Below are 22,983 nucleotides of genomic sequence, written 5' to 3' on the forward strand. Positions count from 1 at the left end.
ACGGCTCAGCCAATGTGATGCCCTGGAATGCTGCCAGGCACCTCATCCTCCACACAGCATCATCTTCCTCACCACAATCATCCTTCTCCAAATCCTTCCTGCCATCTCCCCTACCCTGATAAGCCTGGCATGAGCCAATAGAGCAGTACTTCATTGTTACAGCAGAGCCGTGATGAGTCTGGAAAGATGCCAGCACGTCCCCCCTCACTGAAGAGCCAGGGCTGTCTGCAAGGGCACCATGGCTCACCAGGCACCTGCATGCACCTCGGGTCAGGCACTGCTAACCTCTGCAGTGCACAGACCGAGCCAAGGAAGAAAGAAACCATGTGAGCTCACGGGCAAAACGCCAGCTGGTGTCATGAGCCCAGGAGCTCCTACTGCTGTGCTGCATTGTGGCAGAGCAAAGGTAAGCACTGGCACCTCGTGACACACCCAGCAGGGAGATGCTCACTGGTGACCCATCGAGGTGGACTGAAGGTATCATCACCCTTCACCAGCTTTGCTGCCTTTCTCTGGACCTGCTCCAGTCTCTCAACGTCCTCCTTGGACTGAGAGGCCCCCAGCTGAATCCAGTATTTGAGGTGTGGCCTCACCAGTGCCCAGCCCAGAGGGACAATCCCCTCTCTGATGGTGACTGTCCCTACTCCTGCCAGACTGCTCCAAACTCAAGCTGCTGCTGTCTGTTTTCCATACAGGTCAGCTGCCAGAAGGCTCTGCACAGAGGGGATTTTTTCCCTGTCCCTGCTCTCTGCTGGCACCCATCTGTCACTGCAAGTCTCATCACATTGGGATAGTTTACTGAAAACCTTTTATTGTAATCAAAAATGTGACATAACAGAGGGCTGCAATGGACTCTGCAACTCAGCCTGCTGGTCTTTCCTAACTGAGACCAGCTGCTTCCTGCCAGGCAATTAAAAAAAAACCCCAAACAAAACAAAAAAAAAAAACGCCAAACCAAAACAAAAACCCCATAACCAACCTCAAATGTGAAAATCTTCACAGTACAGTAAAGTCCACCCCAATTCATCCGCGGTGGTTAAAAAGAGGCCCTAGCAAACCCCTTCCATGTTACACGGTCACAAGTCACAATTCTGTACAAAATGTTCACTTTTATAAAGCTCTGATGTAAAAATCAAAGAATCAAGCAGCAATAGTTTAAGTGCAGCACAGGGTCTTTTCATTATTTACAATGCTCCAATTGGTTTTACATTTTAACAAAATTTAATACAGATGACTTAGGAATTAAGTCACTTTTGTACTGATCTGTCGCTCTACGTGGGGACAGATTTCACTTTTTGGTCGTCCTTCTCTTTATCTTTGCTCTTCTTGGATTTTTTCTTCTTGTGTTTGTGTTTTTGGCTCTTTTCCAGCTCTGTTTCGTTTCCCAGGTGTTTCTTATGCTTCTTGTGTTTCTTGTGCTTCTTGTGCTTCTTCTTCTCTTTTTTCTTCTTCTTCTTCTTGCTGTCCTGGCTCTCCCCGGAGCTGGCACTGCTGCTATGGCTCCGGGTCTGGCTCTCAGACGGGCTCTGACTGCGGCTGCGGCTGACACTGGGGCTGCTCTGGCTTGGGGCTGCTTCTGGCTGCTCTGCCACAGCAGGCGCTGCCGGCTCCTCCTTCGCCTTCTCCACAGCCTTCTCCTTGGGCTCCTTTGGAGCCTTCCCTGCAGCCTCCTCCTCTTTGGCAGACAGGTTGCTCTCGCTGTCACTCTCGTTGTAGTCTGGCACAAAGGCAGCCTCATCAGTCTCTCTGGTGAGGTCAGAGGAGAGCCGTGAGGAGCTGCTGACCTGAGGCTTGGGCTTCACTGCATTTTTGTCATTCTGCCCAGGCACGTTTTCCTTCTCACTTTTGACATCGGGTGACTCCTGCTTCACAGGGGGTTTATTGCCACTGGGCTCCTTCTCTTTCTCCTTCTCTTTCTCCTTCTCCTTTTCTTTCTCCTTTTCCTTCTCTTTGTTGCTCTTCACCTCAGGGATGTGTTTCTCCTTCTCCTTCGCTGGGTTTTTATCTGGAGGTTTGTGCTCCTCCGCCGTGCGTTTGGAGTCGTGAGCAGCCTTGTGCTCCGCCTGCTTGCGCTCACGCGAGGGGCTGTAGCTGCTCCTCTTTGCATCTCCAGTGCCCTTCTTGGAGGGCTCTGCCCGCTCCTCCCTTGGCTTGCTCTTCTGTGCTGCTGCAGAGTCCCTGGTTCGAGAGGGGGACTCTTTTCTTCTGGCCGATTCACTCTTCTCCTCCCTGCGCTTGGAACTAGAGTGCTCTCTGCTGCTGTCGTGCTCAGACTTCTTGTCCCGGTTGGGCGTGAAGTCCTTGGTGGAGGACCCGCGGCTAGAGTCATGTTTCTCGGACGATCTGCTGTCTCTGGAAGATTGAGAAACGCCTTTCCCATTGCCCTGTTCAGCTGCCCGTTCTGAGTGGTCCTTCTCTGGCTGAACACTGCTCTTCCTTTTCTCAGAGGTGTCCTTTTCTGGCAGAGGATGATCCCTGTCTTTGGTTTTGCCCTTCTCGCTCGAGGTGGAACTTTTGGAGCTTTTTGCGTCGTGCTGGGAGCTTTCGTAACTCATTTCCTTTGCAGCTTTCTGCAGCTTCTCCAGGGACTCCATTTCCTTTTCACTGTGTTTGATGGGGTTTGGTGCCTTAGCACTCACATTTTTGATCACGCTGGCAGGTTTCCCGATGCTTGTGGGCACCTGGGTAGTTTTAATGTCCTCCTCTTCAGACTCAAAGTCATCTTTATCCCACTTGGACTGAGGGACCTGGATCATGATGATGACATCTTCAGCAGGGGCTGTGATATCATTGTTGTACTCCTCCATGGTCTTGATGACAGTTCGTTTGGTATCTGGCTTATCTTCAGCCTTTCTGACAGGGCTTCCTCCAGTGGAGCTGGTGCTGGGGAAGAAAACAAGGGGTTAGTGAGACACAGACCGACTGCTTCTGCAGCCTTCAGCAAGTGGGGGCTGGTTCGGGTCTAAATCTTCAGTGACTTCAGAGATTCAATTAAGGGAGCAGACAAGAGAAAGGCTGTCAGCCAAGATTATGAGCAATCAATTAATTATCTAGCTACTATGTATTTAATTATCAGGCATGAGATGATCAGATTGGGGACTGTCTGATCTGCTAACTCCTTCATGTCCTATTTTCACCAACAGCAGAGAAATTAGATCCATGTTCTTCTTTCAACATGGAAGCAAGCAATTATGGAGAGGGACACATGAGCTAGGACTGATCCTCACCAAGCAATTTTGGAGAGGGACACACGAGCTAGGACTGATCCTCACCAAGCAATTTTGGAGAGGGACACACGAGCTAGGACTGATCCTCACCAAGCAATTATGGAGAGGGACACACGAGCTAGGACTGATCCTCAGTAAGCAATTATGGAGAGGAACACAAAAGCCAGGACTGATCCTCACCAAGCAATTATGGAGAGGGACACAAAAGCCAGTCTGATTCTCATGCCTTAGTGCTGTTCTTGACAAAATGTATCTTTTAAAGCTTTTTAGAGCATCAAGGTACTACCCTAAGTCTCCAGTGATGCCTAAAATAGTTTGAATTTACTTAGCCCTAAGGAAGGCAGGCAAAAGGTGGAGCAGGCAGGCAGGGTGAGCTAGGAGGAAGGCAGGCAGGCAGGGTGAGCTGTGTCCACACAGCAATATGCTCAAATGTAAGGCCACTACAATATATTGGAAGCAAGCTGGTGTCCATGCCAAGTCTAACTCCACATTGCCCTGTGGCTGTATCTTAGCCTTCAGCAGTAGGCAGGTTTTGAAGGAAGACACAGACAGGCCGCCTCAGAGGCAACAGGTAATGAATAAAGGGGAAAAACTGTCCCAGCAGTAAGATTTCAAGTCGGTGAAATGATGTGAAATGAGCTAACCTCCCTCCTCAGCTCCCTGTACAGCATGGACCGCTCCTCTCTTTATAGCAGCTCTGGTGGAGACTCAAGCACAGCTTACCAGGAAAGCTCAAAGACTCTTTGCTCATTCAGCACAGACTTAGCTCCTCCTTCCATTAGACACCACAAAAATGTTTACATTCTGGGGGGGGAAGGAAAGAAAGAAGACATGGTGAGGTACCTGGTGTAGTCCACAAGGGTTGTGCTGGTTCCATCAGCTGCAGTTACTTTTCTTCTGGTTTTCCCCTTGGTTTTCTCTTGTTTAACTTTGCTGCTGCTGGGCTCCGGTTTCTCAGCAGGTTCTTTCCCAGGTGGCACATTCTCCGTACTCACAATCTTTTTGCCAGTTTCTCTGTTAAGTTTAATCTTTTTTGCAGGGTTGTTAAGGAAAGCAGATTTATCCTTCTCGGGAGTCCGTTCGCCTTTGTCACCATCAGGTTCAACCTTCCCCTTAGGTGACGTCTTCGACTCTGCAGTTTCAAGTTTTGAGGTCTTGGCAGAAGTGGCCTCATGCTCTTTATCCACCTTTTCATCTGCCTTCCTTTTCCTTTTCTCAGGTTTGGCATCAGAAGGTTTGCTTTTCTCAGCAGGTTTCTTTGACTTGTCCTCCTTGTTGGAAGGCTTCTCTGACTTGGTTTCCTTCGGATGGTCTTTCTTTGCTTTTTCCTCCTTGGCTGGTCTGCTTTCTGCGTGATCTTTTGTGGCTTTTGGGTGAACTTTGCGTGGGGTACCAAGAGCCTTCTCATCCTTTTGAGAGGAAGAGGTCTTAGCACTGTCTGTCTTCGGCAGCTCCTCCTTGGTTTTTTTGGCAGGAGGTTCTGCTCGAGGAGATTTCTCACGGTCAGCATCCACCTTCTCTTGGGAAGCTTTTGCTGGTTTAACTACAGTGTCCTTCTTAGGAGGAGCAGCCACTTCTGCTTTTCGCTTTGTCTTCTCAACCTTTGCTTTTGGCTTGTCCTTCTCTTTCTTCTCCTTTTCAGACACTGGTTTGAAAGCAATAGAATCTGCTTCCATAGGCTCATCCCTCACGGGGGTAGCATCATCTCTGCTGGGGAGCATGAACAGGGAGTCTGCTTTCACATCCTCTGTTGGAACCGTCTCTCTTGGCTTTCTGGAGCCTTCTAGCAGCTCAGCACTGGCAAACCCCTCATTTTCATCCCCTTTTCTCCTCTTCCTGTGCTTTTTATGTTTATTGCCTTTGCTATCTCCTAGGGGATTGTCCACCTCCTTCTCCTTTGATTTTGTAGGATCTTTGATGCCATGGCTCTCTCTCCCAGGTTTTTCAGGGTAATTCCCAGCTACGTTACGAGTTCTGTGGCTCTGCCCACCCGGATAATCCTCCCTGCGCCCGCGGGCGTAGGGTGAGTTCTCTCGTCTGGCCCCAGGTGGACCAAACCTATCTGGAGAAAAGTTCTCTCTGCTTACTGGAGGCCGAGGTTGAGCACCAACAGCATAGCCCTTGTAGAACTTCTCATACCACTCTCTGTAGTTCCGCTCCCACTCTCTGTATCTCTCCTTCTCAAAAGGGTCTCTGAAGTCAACAGACCTGCCATAGTAAGCTTTCATATCATAGGGAGGCACCTCCCTGTATCGGTTGAAATACTCCCGCTCTGCCTCCCCTTGCGGCACAGTCCTCTTGGTGGGAGACTGGCCTCGGAAGGCTGGAGACCTGGAGCGTGAGTGGTACCTCCTGTAGGGGGGTGACCTGGAGCGGGAGCGGTGGTAGCCATGGGAGCGGGAGCGCGAGCGGTAGTTGCGGCTCTTGCCTTTGCCTCTCCTGGGGTACGGAGGGGAGCGCGAGTAGGAGCGGGAGTGGGAGCGGCTGAAGGAGCGTGAGTAGGAGCGTGAGCGCGAGGAGCCCGATCTCGACTTGGAGTAGGTGTAGGAGCTTCTGGAGTAGGACGAGGCGCTATAGGGAGACTTGGACCTTAAAAGCAAGCACAACAGAAGAATAACTGCAGTTAATTCACAACAGCCACTCTGCTCAGGCTTTTTTTTCTCTCCTCTCAAATCTGGTTTGGTTTCTTTTCTCCTCTCCATATGCTCATGTCAAAGCTTCTTTCAGCTGCTGACATAAAGCTACTGCAAACTGAAAAACCTGAGAGCGCAAAGTTTCTGCTTACAAGACAGAACAGCTGCTGCTTTGTTAGTGGAAAAACACACAGGAAGGGTGAGTTTATTTCCACTCGCTTCTAGCCCACCAGCTACCACAGCCACCCATTGGTCTGGGGTGGTCTATACTGGCCTCTACTGGTATGGGAACCTGCACGTTCTCGCTGCGCAGCCCCTACATGCATGCAAATCATTCTGGTTGCATAAGTTGCAGAAAGAGAGCAAGGCTTCACAGCTCCAGTACAGCGCCAAACATCCAAACCCACCACTCAGCTTGGAGACAGCACAGCTCGATTTTTAAAAAGCCAGCTTGGACTATTCAGCTTCACTCATCTACAGAGGCCCTGAAGCACCTGACTACTGCCCTACACACATGGCTATTTCAGCAAGGGTCTGTACACAGCTCTAGCTCTAACCAAGGCTAGGGACCACTTCAAGGAAAAACATCTCTAAAAGCTTCTAAACTCAGCCTCTAGTAATAATATGGCTCAAAGACACTACTCTAGGAAAGCTACTGCCAGCATTACAAGCAGAGAGCTACTCAGACTCCTGCCTAAGTAATTTTTGGGGACAGAAAACATCTGCTACTCTGAGCTCTTCTTCACAAGGTCAGTATTCTGTGATTTCACATGGTTCCACAAATGTTCATCAGAATCATTCCTCCTCTCCAAGCCTTTCACCAAAGTAAGATTTCCTTACAAACACATCTGATCTTTGAATTCCCCAAAAAAATTAACAAACAGGTCTAGTCTTTGAAATTCTAAAGGAAATTTAACAAATGGGTCCAATCATTCAATTCCTAAGAAAAATTTAACAGACAGCTCTGGTCTTTTGGATTCCTAAGAGAAATTTAACAATGTCAGCAAAACCAAACTAGTGAAAGTCACCAGTCTGCAGTCCAGGATAAGATCTCTCCATGTGAGATAAACAGAAGAGGACACGAAGACAATGTCTCTCAATCTCCTCCAAAGTGTTCTCAGATAGTCACAGAACAACACAATTGTTTTGGTTGGAAAAGATCTCTCAAATCCTCGAGTCCAACCATCAATGGTTACAATCAGAATAGGGGACACAGAAAATCCAGTAGCTACCCCTACTGAACTTCCAATCTCCTCCTAGCTGGCAGGAGGTGAAGGATTTCAGGGAAGCTTATAGTAAGAGACACCTGCTCCTTAACTCTTGCCAAATGGTGATGGTCAACTGTAATCTCTGCCACATCTGAGCTAGTAACCTAGATTTCAAACTCCTATCACTGCTAATCCCTGCAATGATCCAATCCATCTAACAAGGAGGTGGAGTGGGACTCCTCCTGCCTCTTCTAGACAATCTGCTTCTCCATTACGGACATGTAAAGCAGTTACCTGGAAAACGAACGCCTACGCTCCTTTTGAATCTTTTTATATTCCATCAATTCCTTAGCAAAATCATTTGTAAACTCATCAAGTTTGGACTTTTTCTTTTCCCTGTTAAAATAAGTTTGACCTTTATTACAATGATAGTTTGACCTTTATTACAAAAAAAGAAAAAAAAAAGAAAAAAAAAATAGACAACAAGAAACAAAAAACAAGGCCAATATGAGAGAATGTTTATCGCATGCAAACGCCAAGGGTGCACATCCTAGCTCAGCAAAACCAAGGTGGAATTCCTGAGGAGAGGTTTTGGGGCCGAGTTTTAAGTTTACATTTGTCTTGGGTTAAGTTTTTGCACGTTTACTAGCTGCCACAGGGAAATGTCTCAGGGCAAAAAAAAACCAGCCCACTAAGTCAGTTTTGCTTATGTCAGATGCTCCCGAAACACAGAAACGACAAAAGGCCGCTGCGCCGAGCTGATACTTACTCCTCTTTCAGTCTCCGCTGCTCTCTGTAAAACTCCTCCCTAGAGAGAGGAGGTGCTTGTGTCGTTGGGATGGTGTTTGAGTGCCCCGCTGGTACTGCTGCTGGGACCCAAGCTGATGATATATTTGCAGGAGCTGGGGGGTATCCTGGAGGGGGGACAGAGTACCCAGCAGACGGAGGTTGGCCAGGTGGAAACTGAGGTGGAAACTGTGGTGGTGGTACCCCGGGTGGAAGAGGAAGTGCATGGGGTGGTGGAGGGTACAAGGGAGGTGGAGGCACAGGCACAAAGACTGGTGATGATGCTGGTAGTGCTGGGGCCTGAGTCCTTTGGGAACGATCACTGTGCAGGCGTCCTCGATTTGAACTTTAAAGAAACCCAAAAACACGTGTCACTGTTTGTCACTCTGCCCTGCCTCTGAGGAGGACACAAACGAAGCAGCAGCATGGCGGCCAGCACTTCTGGTTCTCAGCTCAAGCGACCTCTTCCCTGCTTTCTCTGCACTTCAGCCTACACCCAGCTCTACATCCTCATATATGTCTTCCACATTGTCACCCCAAACCATTCCCTCAGTCTCTTCCTCCTCTCGCACTCAGCTCTGTGACTGTGCAGGAAGGCTGCCTGGGAGTAAGCCAGATTCCCGTTTCCCATAGACCCACTGCTCCTCTGCCACCCCTTCTCACTTCTGACCTTCAAAGTACTGCACAGACAGCACCTAATCATCTCTCAACAGGTTTTAACCTTTCCCATGCAGGCTTCCTGTGTTGTTGTCTCATGAAGATGTGTTTGGCCTGTTCTTGTCCCTGAATTGTTATCTTCCTACTTATGGAATCTGAAATTTTAGGCAACCTGTGGGATGGGTCTTGGTTTGTGCTTTTCTTTAAGGCTCTATAGACAAAATGAGTCCTTATAATCTATCTGTAGCACACAGATATCAACAGAAAGGCCTAACTTGCCACCACAGAACAGGTAAAACAGATTCCTCCCTCTCCAACTGAGAGAAAGCCTGTCTGAGGACTCATCTGAAGGAATTCAAAGCTGTTGTACAAGAACAGATCCAATAAATTGTTCCAGCAGTACCAACAAAGTTGCTGAAGAATGCTGGAGCTCGATTTCTATTGGGAAATCAATTTCTTCAGCCCTATTCAGCCAGTAATCAAAGAGTGGCTTTCCATCTGATCTTTTAATTAGATTTGATTTTTGTATGTAATTATGGTTTCCTCAAAATTGGTCATGTTTCAGAGCCCTCTTTTCAATTATATACTGAATTTTATTCACAATAATCTCACTGCAAGCACAGATCTCCTTTGTTAAAGCCAATTCACTTTAAGCTGTTTAAAAATTAATTACCACTTGTATTCTCCATAACTATCTGTGCATGCTCATTTCCTTAGAAACAGGCTGTGGGGTAAATTCTGTGCTACAGCCTCATTTCACAGCTTAGAAGCAGCAATACATGGAATTTCTGCCAGATACTTACAGCTCCCAGCCTGGTCTGCCACCTGCAGAGCGAAGGGTGCCTGCTCTCATGGGGTGACCTGGGGGAACAGGGAGAGAAAAAAGACAAAAATCCCAACATATAGTTTATCTGATGAGCATTTTTTCATAGGAGAAATTCTAAGGCTACAGCTACTTACCAGTTGTGGGTATGGATTGTCCTTGAGGGCCCAGAAGACTTGGTATTGCTGGCTGTCGTAGCACGGGAACCTGATAGCCCTTGTGAATAAATGCAAACAGTTAGCAACAAGCTCTGCTACTACAGGACAAGAAGTGTTGCAGCTGTTGACATAAAACTTACCTTCTCTTCTAACAAACTGCTGATTGACAAAGAGGAAGTTTTAGAAAGCTCAGCAGACATCAGAGCAGGAGGTAAAACAGGATCAGCATCACTGCAACAAAACCAAACCAAACATTTTTAAACAATTATTTTAACCTTGAAGTGTTACTTGAAATACTAAACTCAAGGTGACAAAAGATTGACTACTGTAAATAGAAAGATAGTAGAGAATGGGATTGCCACTAGATTTACACATGTGAAGTTGGCTGATTCCAAAGGAAGCATTGACTAGGAGTCACTGCACACTACCAGCACTGGAAGAGAAAGCTCACTGGAGAAGTATCTTCTGAAGTTAACAGCATGTGAAAGGACTGGAGAACATAAACGCTACACACTGAATGCCAAGTTTGGAAGGTGAAAGAACTCAAATCTCATCAGGAAATGTTTATCTGCTCCTTTAGAAGCTGCCTTAGAAGGTCTTTTTGATTGTGATCTTTTGTATTCATGGTAAAGCTGAGCCTCAGCCTTCTGAAGAGAGCAGCTGTCTACCTTTCAGGTGTGAAGATGAATTCTTGTAGAGATCCACAAAATACCCTCTAAAAAGCCTGACTGCACTGTATATTATTGAGGATGACTCTGATATATGACCTTAAAAAAAAGGTATTTTCTACCCATAGTGTTTCTATGGGATTCTGAAATACAGAGGATGGAAGTACCATAGAAAAAATGATGCTGTAAACACCTGGTCAGCTTTACCTGCAATTCTGCTTTCCCCCTTTTCCTGAGAACACCTCTTCAGTACTACAGAGAAATGAACACACTCAAGAAGGTCTGATATCACTAACTGATTACTGTAGGAGTTTCTAGCCACTTGAAATCACCATATTACAGGATATCTTTGGCTGGAAGAGACCTCCGAGATCACCCAGTCCAACCTTTAACCCAGCAATGAAGAGTCTATGCTAAACCATGTCCCTAAAAAGGGTCAAAAGGCTAATGTGGAGAAAAGGTTCAGGGTAAATCTGCATTGAATGACTGATAAAGGCTTCTGAGACAATTCTGGCTCAAGGCACGCTGCTTTGATCAAAGTGTCCTCACTCCAAGCAAAAACAAAAAAGCACAGCTGCCCAAACAATCTGCAACTGTGGCTGATGACAGAGAAATCACAAGCTGAGAAGCTCAAGAAGAAGAATCCAACTTCAGCTTTTTAGCATCTCTCACGTTCACTTACAGATATACTCACCGAAAAGGTCCATCTGGCTTTTCACCACGGAGGAGGGACACTGCTGGAGGGAGATCAGAGACAAGGACGGAATTGGGATTTACTGGCAGCCCAGGTCCCTGACCAGGACCCAAGGATGACAAAGCAGCTGAACGAGAGGCCAGAGAAGCCAGTGGGATCATGAGGGGATCCTGCTGTCTGGCCATGGCTGGCCGCATCAGGGGCTGCAGGTTGCGCGTTATTGTTTGTCTCATCAGGGGTGGGGGAGGCGGAGGTGGTGGTGGAGGTGGTGGCTGCTGCTGCTGCTGTTGCTGCTGCTGTTGGTGGTGCTGAACCTGCTTACGGAGCCTCTTGGTGTAGCCAGTTTCATTTTTGAAGTTGTTCACAGCCTAGAGGCAAACATTTACAATAACATAACATAAAACTTTAGCAGAAACACAAACAAAAGGCTCCAGAGAGTAAAGCTGCTGGCAGACTGCAGCAAAAATTATTAATCCTGAAATAAATCAGCACACAGATGCACCAACACATCACATTAAACACTGACAGCAGTGACTGGGAACTCAAGAGTGTGTGCATTTGCAGCATTTATGTGTTAACACTGAACATGAAGTGGGGAAAAACAAACCAAGCTCAACAGAAGTGTGATCTGAATTTGCCAGACTCCACAGTTCCAAGCCCCTGTAACAACAGATCCGCAGCCTGAAAGGTAACTTAATCCTTAAGCAAGGTGCCAATTGGTAAGGAGAGCTAATTGAGTATTTTCTTCCCATCCAGCTTTTCCCAAACAGCCTTTTCTCATCCACATTTGATGTGAAAGCCCATCCCCTTACCTGGCGTAGGAACTTGTTGGCAATGAGAGCATCTGGAGAGACATCTGTTTGATGACACGTTGGACACGTGTGCTCCTCAGATTCCAGCAGTGCTGTTCTAATACCTGTCAACAGAACCAGGCAGGTGGGTTTTGTTAGGCAAGTTAAGGAAATTTAGGGGGGTTTAATTAATCCTCAAAACATCTATGCAATTGATGGATGAACAGTCTGGAACAGACAGTATGAAGCTGGAAATGGTCAGCTCCTAGCAGGCAGCAAAATCTCTACAGATTTGCTAGTGCTATACAAACTGTTGAATCATTTGAAGGTGAGGAGTGGGCTGGGCCTTCATGTTTCTAGTGCTTTTTCCACTGTCTAGTACAGACAGAAGTCAATAACTAAGACACTTCAAAACCCTATTAACAGCTTTATAAGTTCTGAAGGGTTTAGGAGAGGAGGAATGTGGATTAAAGGCCAAACTGAGTGGTCCAGTTCACAGGAAGTCCCCAGAGTTGGATGTGTACTTGTGTGAGAGAAAGGGCAGTAAACAAACTCAGTGTAATCAAGAGACCCCTAGAATGGCTCAAGTTGTAAGGGAACTCAGAGACATCTACTCAAACCTCCCCACTATGGGCAGGGACACCTCTCAACTAGACTCAGGTGCTGAGGGCTTCATCCAACCTAGCCTTAAACGCACCCAGGGAGGAGGCATCCACAACCTCCCTGAGTAACGTATTAAAGTCTCACCACCCCTGTACTGAAGAACTTCTTTCTAAGATCCAGTCTAAACCTACTCTCCCTCAGTTTCAAACCAGGGTTTTAAACTAGCTGACACTGTAGCAACGCCTCAATTGCACTCACTCATCCATGCACATGCAAAGAGGATTAAACTAGAGAGGGAAGAAGGGAAAAAGCTTTTCTCTGTTTTCTCCTTTGTAGAAGAGCAGCCCTTTCCTACTCTGGTATATTTAAGTACTAAGCACAACTGTTAGGACCAAAGCAATGCTCTGATCTCCTATTTCTGCCTTCAGCAGCCCAGATGTGATGTTTTTAAGCTATCAAGGATGGCAGTGACACTCACACTCGTCGCAGTAGCTGTTTCCACAGCAGGGAATAACAACCGCATCTGTCATGATATCCTTACAGATGAGACACAGCAACTCATCTGGAATAGGATCATCTTCTTCTGAAGAGGATGACGGCTCCTCTGGTAAAAAGGGAGGCTTTTCCTTCTTGCCTATAGCATAAGCTTCCCTAAAGGGAGGGTGGGGAAAGAAAAAGAAAAAAGTTAAAAGATGGGCAAAGGGAAACTTTTCCAAGTATTGAGTTTTAGCAAAGGAAGGTAAGAAATGGGATTCTTCTCACTCCACATCAGCCTTCTAAAACACAGACATTTAATTCTAGCTACTTTTCCAGATTAGAAGAGGTAACAATTTTCCTTTTGCAGAACTCTCCCAGTTAGGGCAAATTTCAGCTGGTTTGACACAACAGATGTGATTGAGGTCAGCTCTTTGATAAAAAACAGAAGCAAAAGCAGCTTTCAAAGAGAGCAACTCCAAGTATAAACACCAGGGATTCTGCAGCCAACCTGCAGGAGTAGCAGCAGCACTCTGTTTTCATTAGAAGGCATCACAATTTTTAAGGTTGAATAATTGTTTCAGCTGGAAAAGACCTCCAAGATAGTGTCCAATCATCAACCCAACACCATCATGGCCACTAAACCATGTCCTCAAGTGCCATGGCCACACATTTCTTGAACAGCTCTAGGGATGGGGACTCTACCTCCCTAGACAGGCTGTTCCAATCCCTGACCACTCTTGCAGGAAAAGGAATTTTTCCTCATCTCCATCAACCTGAACCTGCCCTGACATCTTCAGGCCACTTCCTCTCCTATCACTTGAAACTAGGGAGAAGAGACCAACCCCTACCTGGCTCCAACCTCCTTTTAGGGAGTTATAGAGAGCAGTGAGGTCTTCCCTCAACCTCCTCTTCTACACCTAAACAATCCCAGTTCTCTCAGCTGCTGTTCTCCATAACCTTCATCAGCTTCCTTGCTCTATTCTGGACCTGCACCAGCCCCTCAATGTCCTTCCTGGGAGTGAAGGGCCCAAAATTGAGCCCAGTATTTGAGGTGTGGCCTCACCAGTGCCCTGTACAGAGGGACAATCCCTGCGCCTGTCCTGTGGGCCAGACCATTGCAGATTCAGGCCAGGATGCTAAGCACACACTGGCTCATGTTCACCTGCTGTGAAACAGCACTGTGAGGTACAGCAATTCCTCTCCTTAAAGACAGCTGCTGGGCAGCTTGGTTGCAATGCCACAAGGGCATCCCTCACTCTCAGCCAGCCCAAAGCTCCCCGCACTTACGCGTCAATGGTCGGGATTGCGTATTTGCCGGTGTTGGTCAGCATAGCACCCTTGGTATTTGGATCTTTAACCTCCATCATGAAGCTCCTGGGAATCCCTGTGCTCTTTTTAATTCTAGGAACAGACTCAAAGTTTTTGTCCTGTTAAGGAAAGAAATGCAGGCATCTCACTGCAAATGCTATTTCAAAGGTTACTTTAAGCTGCAAAACCTCTCCTGTCACTCAGTGTAAGTGATGCTCGACTAAAAAGTTTATTTCCCTGGATCAGCACAGCCAGAATGTTTCAAAGGCTCCAGCAGCGTTCTTTGGCTTAACATCAGGTTCCTCAAGGGTGAAACATCCCTCAGCTCGCCAGAGAAGACACAATTCTACCCCTCCTCCAAAGCACAATTCAGAGGGAAAAATTGAATTCACATCTCTGAAATATTCTCCATCTCGATGTGAAGGTTCACTCCACACCTCACTACCACTAAATAGCACTAATGTTCAAGCAGAGATGTGTAATTACAGCAAGCAAACATTCAATAGCTAGGATCAATAGAAACAACAGCTTTTTAGAAGAAATACTAAAGTCGGTCAACTGTCATAAAAAAACACCACAAAGCTTTCCAATAATAATGAAAAATATCAAACATACATGGAAGAAAATACTAAAATACATATGGAAGAGCTACTGACATATTTAATACCCATGACCTAGAAAAAGAGGAAAAACTTGCCCTTAATAGCATCACAGAATTGTTTTGGTTGGAAGAGAACTCTAAGGTTTATTGAGCCCAACCACCAACCTAAAGCCACCATGGCCATTAAACCATCTCCCCAGGTGCTATGTCAAAGTCCTTTGTATTTCAACCCAAGAAAAAACAACTTTTACATGAATATCCATGCATTTATTAACTGCCCAGTTAACAAAGATTAAAACCCAAGCAACACCCAAAGTCTCCTCAATCTTACCCCATTTGTTGGGCAGTTCTTTATGTAGTGGCCAGGTTTCCCACAGCGGAAGCAAGTGTACGACGGGGGAGGTGGGCCCAAGGGTTTCTTCATGTAACTAGAAGTTTGGGGAGGAAAAAAACAAAAGACAAAGAAGATATGCATGTGTATCTCTTGTTACAACAAGCAAATCTACAATTTTTTCATCATCTTCAAAAGGAAAGAATTGACACTTACTTGACTGGATCATATTCATGGCCAGACTGTGTCATCATAGCTTTAATTTTATCTTCCTCGGAAGCATTGGCTTCAGCCAGATTGGCAGTCTGTTTAACAGGTAATTATTTGACACACACATTAGAAACACATTTAAGCCCACACAGCCAAAGACAACACCACTCATCCAATCCTGTAAAGAGCAGCACAACTCTAGCTGAGGTTGCATGAACACAGCTGCTTTATATAAAATCTGTTTGTCCTGAAGATGTTCTGGGGAGTCCTTACGCCATTACATGATGTTTACGTGCCTGCCAACCTACTTGAAAAGAGCATTCTTGGGCACTCAAAACCTTAGGCTCTGTTTGTACCTTACATCAAGACTTGTGTAACCAATCCAATTTTCTTCCAAGTGGGCTGAAGCTATGTGTAGACACAAAAAAAAATTACACTATCCAGTACTTTTAAAGTGATTGTTCAGCTCCAGACTATTTGAAGGAGAAGCCATCCACTGTACATTTAATTCAGATGTATGCAAGCATTGTTATTTACATTTTGCAGCATTAAAAGGACACACAACTCAAGAGCGGGGGCAGTTGTTTCTGCTTGCTGAAATGCAGCTTCAGACACAGAGGCACTAAAAGGAATCAAGCCTTTGATAATCCCTCAGCAAGAGAAAAAGATTCTTTTGAGCACAAATTTGCTCATCATGTGCTGCAGGCAGCCCAAGCTGCACGCTCCTCTCCTGCTATCTCACTCTGGTTAAGTGATTTAACCACAGGAAGCACAATTTGCCGTTTAGTTTTTTTGTCCAGTTGACTATGTCCTTTTAACACACAAATTGTAATATAAACCTTCTGCAGAACTAGATCTTCAAATTACTGAAGCCAGCTGATTTTTTTTTTCAAAATAGCATTTGTATCAATGGTTTTATTACACACCAGTCCAGATACAAGCAGGGTCTAAGGGAGTGACTGCAAATGATTTTGGACCTTCAAGCACCTATCATTCAGATCAACCACTCATGTTTTTCCTTTTTTTTTTCCTTTTTTTTTGTTTGTTTTTTTTGTTTTAGATGCATTCATTCACAAAAGCAACCAACTAGTTTCAACATTTTATTAAATGGTTGTTTCAAATACATAGTATTTTCTCAACAGTAACATAAACCAGATCAACAGCTACGAAATCATTTCCATTGACATGTACAGAAAGCTTTACAGATACTTGACTAATTTGTTTGAACCCAAACGGTTTACAAAAGCAATCTCCAAAAAAACCCACAAAAAAACATTAGTAGGAATAGACCAAAATTCAGAAGATGGCATTTAATACATAGTAATCATCAACCAGAGAACTCTCAACACATTGCCTCTGTGCCGAGCCGCTCTGCACTAAAGAGGTCAGAGTAAGGCACAGGTTTGAGCTACTGTTAACTTATTTACCTTAGCTGCATTGTTCTGAAAAGAGTTAAAATTGTCTCAAAAGCTGAACTGTGCACACCACAAATTGTCACATTTGAAAGTAAAACTTCACATGAGTTTACAGAGCCGAGGACATGTTTAGGGACAGCACTAATGGAGACCAAGTTCTTTTGGTGGCTACCTTCCAAACTGAGTTTGGAGTTTGTGCCAAATCTACACAATTTGAATTGTTGCGGTGAGACAGGGAAGAAATTACCAGTGGAAAGAGATTTCTCTCTTGGGAATGGACTCCAGCTTTCATTTTTTTCAGAAGGAAGAACTAGTTCCTCTGCATCAAGCCCTGCCTTCTCTGCTCTCTGCAGCTCTACAGCCTAGGAATGCAGCTGGCTAACCCTATGCCTTCTCCCCAGGAGCAATCACTAGTGCTTTCCCAGACAAAGTTACACATTGGTGAGCAAAAAATGCAAGCAGTTCCAGAGAAAAACACGGCATTACAACAATTTCAGAAGGTCACAGCTGCTTATATGCCACACACACACATTGGTATATTCCTATAAACAATGAGGTACATTTACACAATTCACACAGTCTGCGTTCAAACAAATTAGCTCAGGGTGTCCACTGCAAACCTACTACAATGGGTGAGCTTGTGCAGCATTCAAAGGATAGATCTGTAACTGTAATGACTAGAAATTCAGAAAGAGCCATGCAATTGTCCATGTTACAGAAAGGCTTCTAGTTTGGCTGTTGCAGACCCCCCCTGCAATGTCCATAACTTACAGCCAATTAAATTCTTCTGTAAAAATTGTGTTAGTTTCCAACGGAAAATTAATGAAAAGGTATGAAAAACGGTAAACAGCTTCTGAAGAGCTTCTTCTGTGGGTCTTGAGGATGAGTAATACTGCAACATTATGTTGAGGCTGATAAGGTACTCCCCTTCTATCTTCCCAAACTGGGAACTACTCTTTACAGGATAGTATCAAAATATACACACATTTTGCTTTTAAAATGATTTAAAGAAAATAAATACTTTAAACTGTTAAGAATTAAATTAGAGATTTGTTCAAATTACAACAATTATCCAGCTAAAGATCACAGAATAAAGTTAAAAATAGGATAGCAAACACTTTTTGTTTAAAGTATTTGACAAGAATATATATATATACCTTAGTAAGCTGGGCCAGAGAAATAGATGCAGAAGAGTCATCAATCTGTTCACAAAAAATTAAACACATATTCAAGTTCTACAGTCAAAACATAGCAACAGTTAACCTCTAGTAGTTTGCAATCTGCACTATACCCTCTGAGTGTCACTGAAAGAGGCATTTCCAACCCCATGTAATTTGTATTTAAAAGCTATGATAGCTTAGGAGAGCCTGGATGTGGATAATGAGAAGGAACTGAAGTAACCAAGCCCTCTCAATATCAACTTAGTACTCCATAGTATCTCAGAGAGGGACCTTTGTCAAAAGCTGACAACTGCTTACAAGTCAAAGGAGTAAGCAGCTGTCAATTTTCAGCTGAGGATTTAAACCCAACTACTTCTCTGAGAAGGAAGCATCACTACAGGACACTTCAGCATGGTTGTAACTGAATCAATTCATGGTTTACTATGTAAAAAAGGCACATAGCTTTGCTTTTAGGAAGGCAGCAGCTGCCTGGCAGAATAAAGCACAGGCACCTCAGCCCTGAAACAGGAGCTGTGCCTCTCCCCACAGTAAGGTTAAGGATGTCAAACTCCCCATACCCACAACCCCCAAACAACAGTACCAATCTAAAACATCAGCCATAAAAGTAACCCCACCACTTCATCTAGAAAAAAAACAAACCAGATCAAACCATTGAGATGGAGGTGTTTGGAGCAGTCTAGGAAAGTGATTGCTTCTCTTTTCTTAAGAGCACAGCCCACACTGTCCAGATTGCTTTGGGAAGTGGGACAGTTTACTATTCAACTTGCTATTTTTTAACAGCAGCCCAGTATTAAAGGAACAAATGCAAGGGGGTGTAAAGTATCCTGTTGATGAGGAAAACACAAATTCAGAGCACAATCCTGTCATATGTTTTCTCCACTGCAACCCCACTCCTCCCTCCCAGCTGCAGGAACGGAGTCCCCAGGCAGTAGTTAGCAGTGCAGTGTTCAACGAAAATATACTGGAGTGCAGGGTAACTCTTCTCTAGTTCCTTTCCCAATATACTGCCTTGAATTATGCTTCAAGCAGCAGCATAGCTGCCAATAGCAAGAAAAAAAAAATCACCAGAAAGACATCTGAATCACTGCTTATGTCTTCAGTTGCTCAAAAATGTAGACTAAAGTTTCACAAGATAAACTGAAGAGCTCTCCTCAAGAGGTCACTGATCAGCTCGGGAGAGAGACTAAAACCCTTCCTTGGCAAAAAGCTCTTGTCCTTTACTACCTGATAGAGTGGAAGAATTCATGGGAGCTGTTTTACCAGACTCCAGGAGGGAAAAACGCTAATAATCTACAAAGAAGCACACACAACATCATTGTTCTAACTAAGCAGTACTTGGGAGTATGGCTTGGGAGAGGAATGCCCAGCTCTGGAAGGGCAGACCTGCTTCCCACTGCAAGCCTCACCAGAAGACTTAGCTTTCCATCTTGCCAGAACATTTTGTACATCATTCTGCAAAAAAAAATGCTGAGCAGGTGTTCTGCAGCTCCATATGCCACTCTTTTCACAGGTGAAGAAACAGACCTATGCTTTCTCTCAGGGCAGGCACAGCCACAACCATTCTGTGGTTTGGCAGAAGCAAAGGAGAAGTTAGGGAAGCTCTCCACTGGAGTTAAACAGTCCAGTACTGACTGTAACTCAAACATAACAGTTAATCAACTATTAATGAGCTTCTGTATTTTTTAGGGATGGCTTGAAGGCAACAGTCTCATTTCTTAAAGGAGATGCTAGCACTCCTTTCCACTGCACACTTAATCAAAGAATTAATGTACTAGTTAGTGTGTTTGCCCAGTGGCCATCTTCTAGTCATCCTGCATGCTCTGGTCTTTCTTTTTGCCTTTAAATTTCTGCTAAAGTATTTCCAGCCAGTCCTTCCAATCAGTCAAGCACAAACAACATCTCCAACAAACTTGTGTACAGCCCTAACACTGCAGAAGAACTGAAAATAACCCAGAAAACCCCAAGCCTCAGCATCAACAAATCTAATTTCTGCAAAAGACTAAGCAAGAACTAACAGAAATTAAGTGAGAAATGGGACAGAAAAGGCTGATCTCACTGCTGAAGTGCTACACCTGAGTTACAGTCATTTCTTAGAACCCATCAACTTGGCTAAGCTACAAATTCAGCCAAGAAGGATCACTCCAAGGTTAGGCCTGAAGGCACTGAAACAATAGGCATGACTCCCTGTACTTCTGCAGTCTCCAAGGACAAATACCAAACAGTGATCCTTGGAGTTACTCATATAGTAACACTAAACCAAAAAAGGATCCACCTCCTTGCTTTGGCTGTAGTTATAGTGGGACAGCAGCACAGATCTGCAAGTGTAGGCTGTCAGCTAACAGAAGAGCAAGAAAATGAATAGAGGCAGAGGATAAGCTCTGTGCATCCTTGGTTTAAAAAAAAAAAATCACTAATTTTAATTTTGCTGCTTTACTGTTGAACAAGAATTGGCAAACTCTCCAGGGATTTATTCCTACCACACTAATATTCAGGCTCTGCTTCGAAATCCAGACAGAAATGTGTATTAAAAAAAGAAAAAAATAAATAAAAAACAAGCACACAGAGCCCCCACACTTTATGCCAAGACCTGAGGTAGCTTTAAGAATAAAGATTCTCCCACACTAGAAGAGCCTGAGGCTGCTGTGCTGCTACAGTGAGAGACAGGACTTGGAAAGACTGATGCAAAGACTCCTCTCTATGGCTACCCACAACCCAAATCACGTCCATCCAGGGCATAGGAGAAAAGGAGTTCGTTTTGCCTTTCCTATCCTTTAGTTAGCTGTAACTAACCCTAAGTCTTCCCTCCCACTCCAAGATTCTTCCTTCAAACATCTATGTTAGCTTGTGATAAGATGCTACTCAGAAACATAATACAGACATGCCAGGGAACACAGGAGGCTAAAAGAATGTTAACTTTATTTATGAACATGTGATTGGTGTTTATACACATGCTAGTAAACAAAAAAAGAAAAAAGAACTGTTTTCAAGAAATTAAAACCCATCTGAGTTAGATCAAATACTATCAACGTGGTTCACATCAATGCATTACATTAACTGCTAGGGTCACTGGGCCAGTTAAACTAACTCAAACTCTCAATCAGAGACATTCATGTCCAAAAAAAGAATTCAAATTGTTCAGCAATAGAATAAGGATGCAGATTTAGACTTGGTGGTTTTAGACCTACACACACACAGTGTTGAATTTGAAACTGTAAAGCATTCCATGGGAATCAGGCTGCATTCTTCACAGAACACAGACACAGAGTTCAGAATTTCTAGATCAAGTTCTCCTAACAGCTTATTGAGTGATCAGATCCAATGATCCAGGGTTAGTGTAATGCCTCACACCATTCTAGTGAAGAAAAAGCAGTTATACTTAAAATAAAGATGAAAAATAAAAAAGCACACAGTTATTTTTATACTCTAAGGACTATTTTGAAAGGCATAATTACACACAGTGTTCGATCCCAGTGGCAAATCAAGATCTAGACCATCACCAGTCAAGTATTTCCGTGTTATTTAGATTTTAGCAGCACAACAACAGCGTTTTCAAGCCTACAGAAAAATGCTGCCCCTTTCCCAAGTGTCAATTCAAAGTGGTGGTATACTAAAGAAAGGCTGAATTTGGGAAGTTAAAGCAGGATCCAACACCGAGGTCACCCAAATCAAAAAATATACTGCAAGCAGGAGAAAAATGGCAGGGGGCTTTCACCCATGAAGGCACCAGGCTCTAACCTTATGCCAAAATTTGCAATCCATATTTTCATTTGCAGACAAAACTATGAGACTAAACTTCACCAGATGAAGTGGAAAAGATCAAAGGCAGAACTTTAGAATACCACTTTGTGTAGGAACGATACTCAAACCCATGGCAATCTGTGCAAGACATTCATGTACTTGGAGGGGCCCAAACAATAGCACTTCAGTTACACAGCTTTAGGAACAAATACTCAAAGAGTTAAGGACATGGAAAGGAATAGTTTTAGCTGCACAGAACTGTCCTCAAAACGTGTGGGATACGCTGGGTTTGGTATTTGTTTGATTCCCAAGGCAAAAGTAAGAAACAGTCCCAAGTTTAACAATGGTTTCTCAGTGGTTTTTGATAACATTTTCAAAAACCATTAGGAAAAAAAAAAAGTTCTTTAAAACCAAAAGCTAAGTGATACAATGTGAGAATGGCAAAAAATACACTCCAAACAATTTTATTGCAAGAAACAAAAAGCACACAACAACCTATACAAACATACATATTACTAGCTAGAGACAGACAGATGTAGAACATGGCACCATGTCCAGTGGTGCAAACCTTCAGCCTACAGGGTCTAAACCAGACCATACATTATCTGTACAACCCCGAGTCATACAGGAGATGTTCTAGCAGATTCAATATGAAATACAACGTGTTTCTAGGCACAAATACCAATATTCACATCAGAAATGTGCAAATTACTCAGTTTTTCACTATGCTGGATCAAATACATAGTATTTACAACATACACTAGGTTTGACTGGAAAATAGATTAAGTTAATGCTTGGGAAATTATTAATAAAAGGCTATGTTGTTTAGAATTAAGTGCAGTGTGTAGAAAAAAGTGTGAGATTGTGTTTTTACATACTGCTTTTGATGTTCCACTCACTGGCTCAGTTCGGCTTCTAGAAGAAGAAATAAAGGTGGTTAGAACAGGAAGGCAAACACTGGGATGCACAGCACAGAGCAGTGAAAGCAGACCATAATGCCTGGACTCACAACATCACCTTCCCATCCTCTAGTGAGTGTGGAGATTCATTCGCATACATAAAGTTGTTCTCTTGGTACATTTAGTGCAACTCAAACGACCCCCCAGAATCCCATTTCTGCTTTGTCACAGATTAGGACTTAGAAAAGAGAACACAACAGTGTAAGAAGCAACCCTCAGCTATTTGTGTCTGCTACATAAGTACCAAAGAGACGAAGCCTGCACTGCAGGTTTGTGTTCTTAAATACTCCACCAGCAAATGCAAAGGCAGCTTTAGCTAACCTGGGTGTCCCTAACTACTACAAACGCTAAGAAAGTTTCTAACAAAAGTGACAGTTTAAGACACTCTTAAGTGCAAGTTTAATTAAGCGAAACAAAACTCAAGTCATCTGACAAAGGAGTAACATCAAAAGGTCAGCAGCATTGTCTCAGAACAGAAGTTCTCTGTGGAAGCCCAAGCGCTGTGTCCAGATATC

General features: G+C 44.2%; 1 protein-coding gene across 5 annotated transcripts in view; it reads right to left on the reverse strand.

Annotated features, from left to right (window-relative positions):
• Window positions 1-791: 791 nt before the first annotated feature.
• The window catches only part of RBBP6 (RB binding protein 6, ubiquitin ligase), a 32,399-nt gene continuing 10,207 nt past the window's right edge, over window positions 792-22,983 (reverse strand). For 2 of the 5 annotated variants that reach the window (XM_064153325.1, XM_064153324.1), the window contains 15 exons: window positions 22,388-22,424; window positions 17,748-17,792; window positions 15,182-15,270; window positions 14,966-15,062; window positions 14,013-14,152; window positions 12,727-12,899; window positions 11,667-11,770; window positions 10,855-11,222; window positions 9,633-9,723; window positions 9,472-9,550; window positions 9,315-9,372; window positions 7,838-8,200; window positions 7,363-7,464; window positions 4,071-5,816; window positions 792-2,883 (listed from right to left, as the gene is read on the reverse strand). In XM_064153325.1, the coding sequence (XP_064009395.1) occupies window positions 1,272-2,883; window positions 4,071-5,816; window positions 7,363-7,464; window positions 7,838-8,200; window positions 9,315-9,372; window positions 9,472-9,550; window positions 9,633-9,723; window positions 10,855-11,222; window positions 11,667-11,770; window positions 12,727-12,899; window positions 14,013-14,152; window positions 14,966-15,062; window positions 15,182-15,270; window positions 17,748-17,792; window positions 22,388-22,424 (5,104 nt within the window). In that variant the 3' untranslated portion in view covers window positions 792-1,271. Of the gene's footprint in view, window positions 2,884-4,070; window positions 5,817-7,362; window positions 7,465-7,837; window positions 8,201-9,314; window positions 9,373-9,471; window positions 9,551-9,632; window positions 9,724-10,854; window positions 11,223-11,666; window positions 11,771-12,726; window positions 12,900-14,012; window positions 14,153-14,965; window positions 15,063-15,181; window positions 15,271-17,747; window positions 17,793-18,420; window positions 22,292-22,387; window positions 22,425-22,983 lie in introns of those variants that run through there. The other 3 variants (XM_064153328.1, XM_064153326.1, XM_064153327.1) reach the window with 2 other exon arrangements.

The sequence above is a fragment of the Pogoniulus pusillus genome, chromosome 13 (genome assembly GCF_015220805.1).
Source record: "Pogoniulus pusillus isolate bPogPus1 chromosome 13, bPogPus1.pri, whole genome shotgun sequence".
In the NCBI taxonomy this organism is placed as follows: domain Eukaryota; kingdom Metazoa; phylum Chordata; class Aves; order Piciformes; family Lybiidae; genus Pogoniulus; species Pogoniulus pusillus.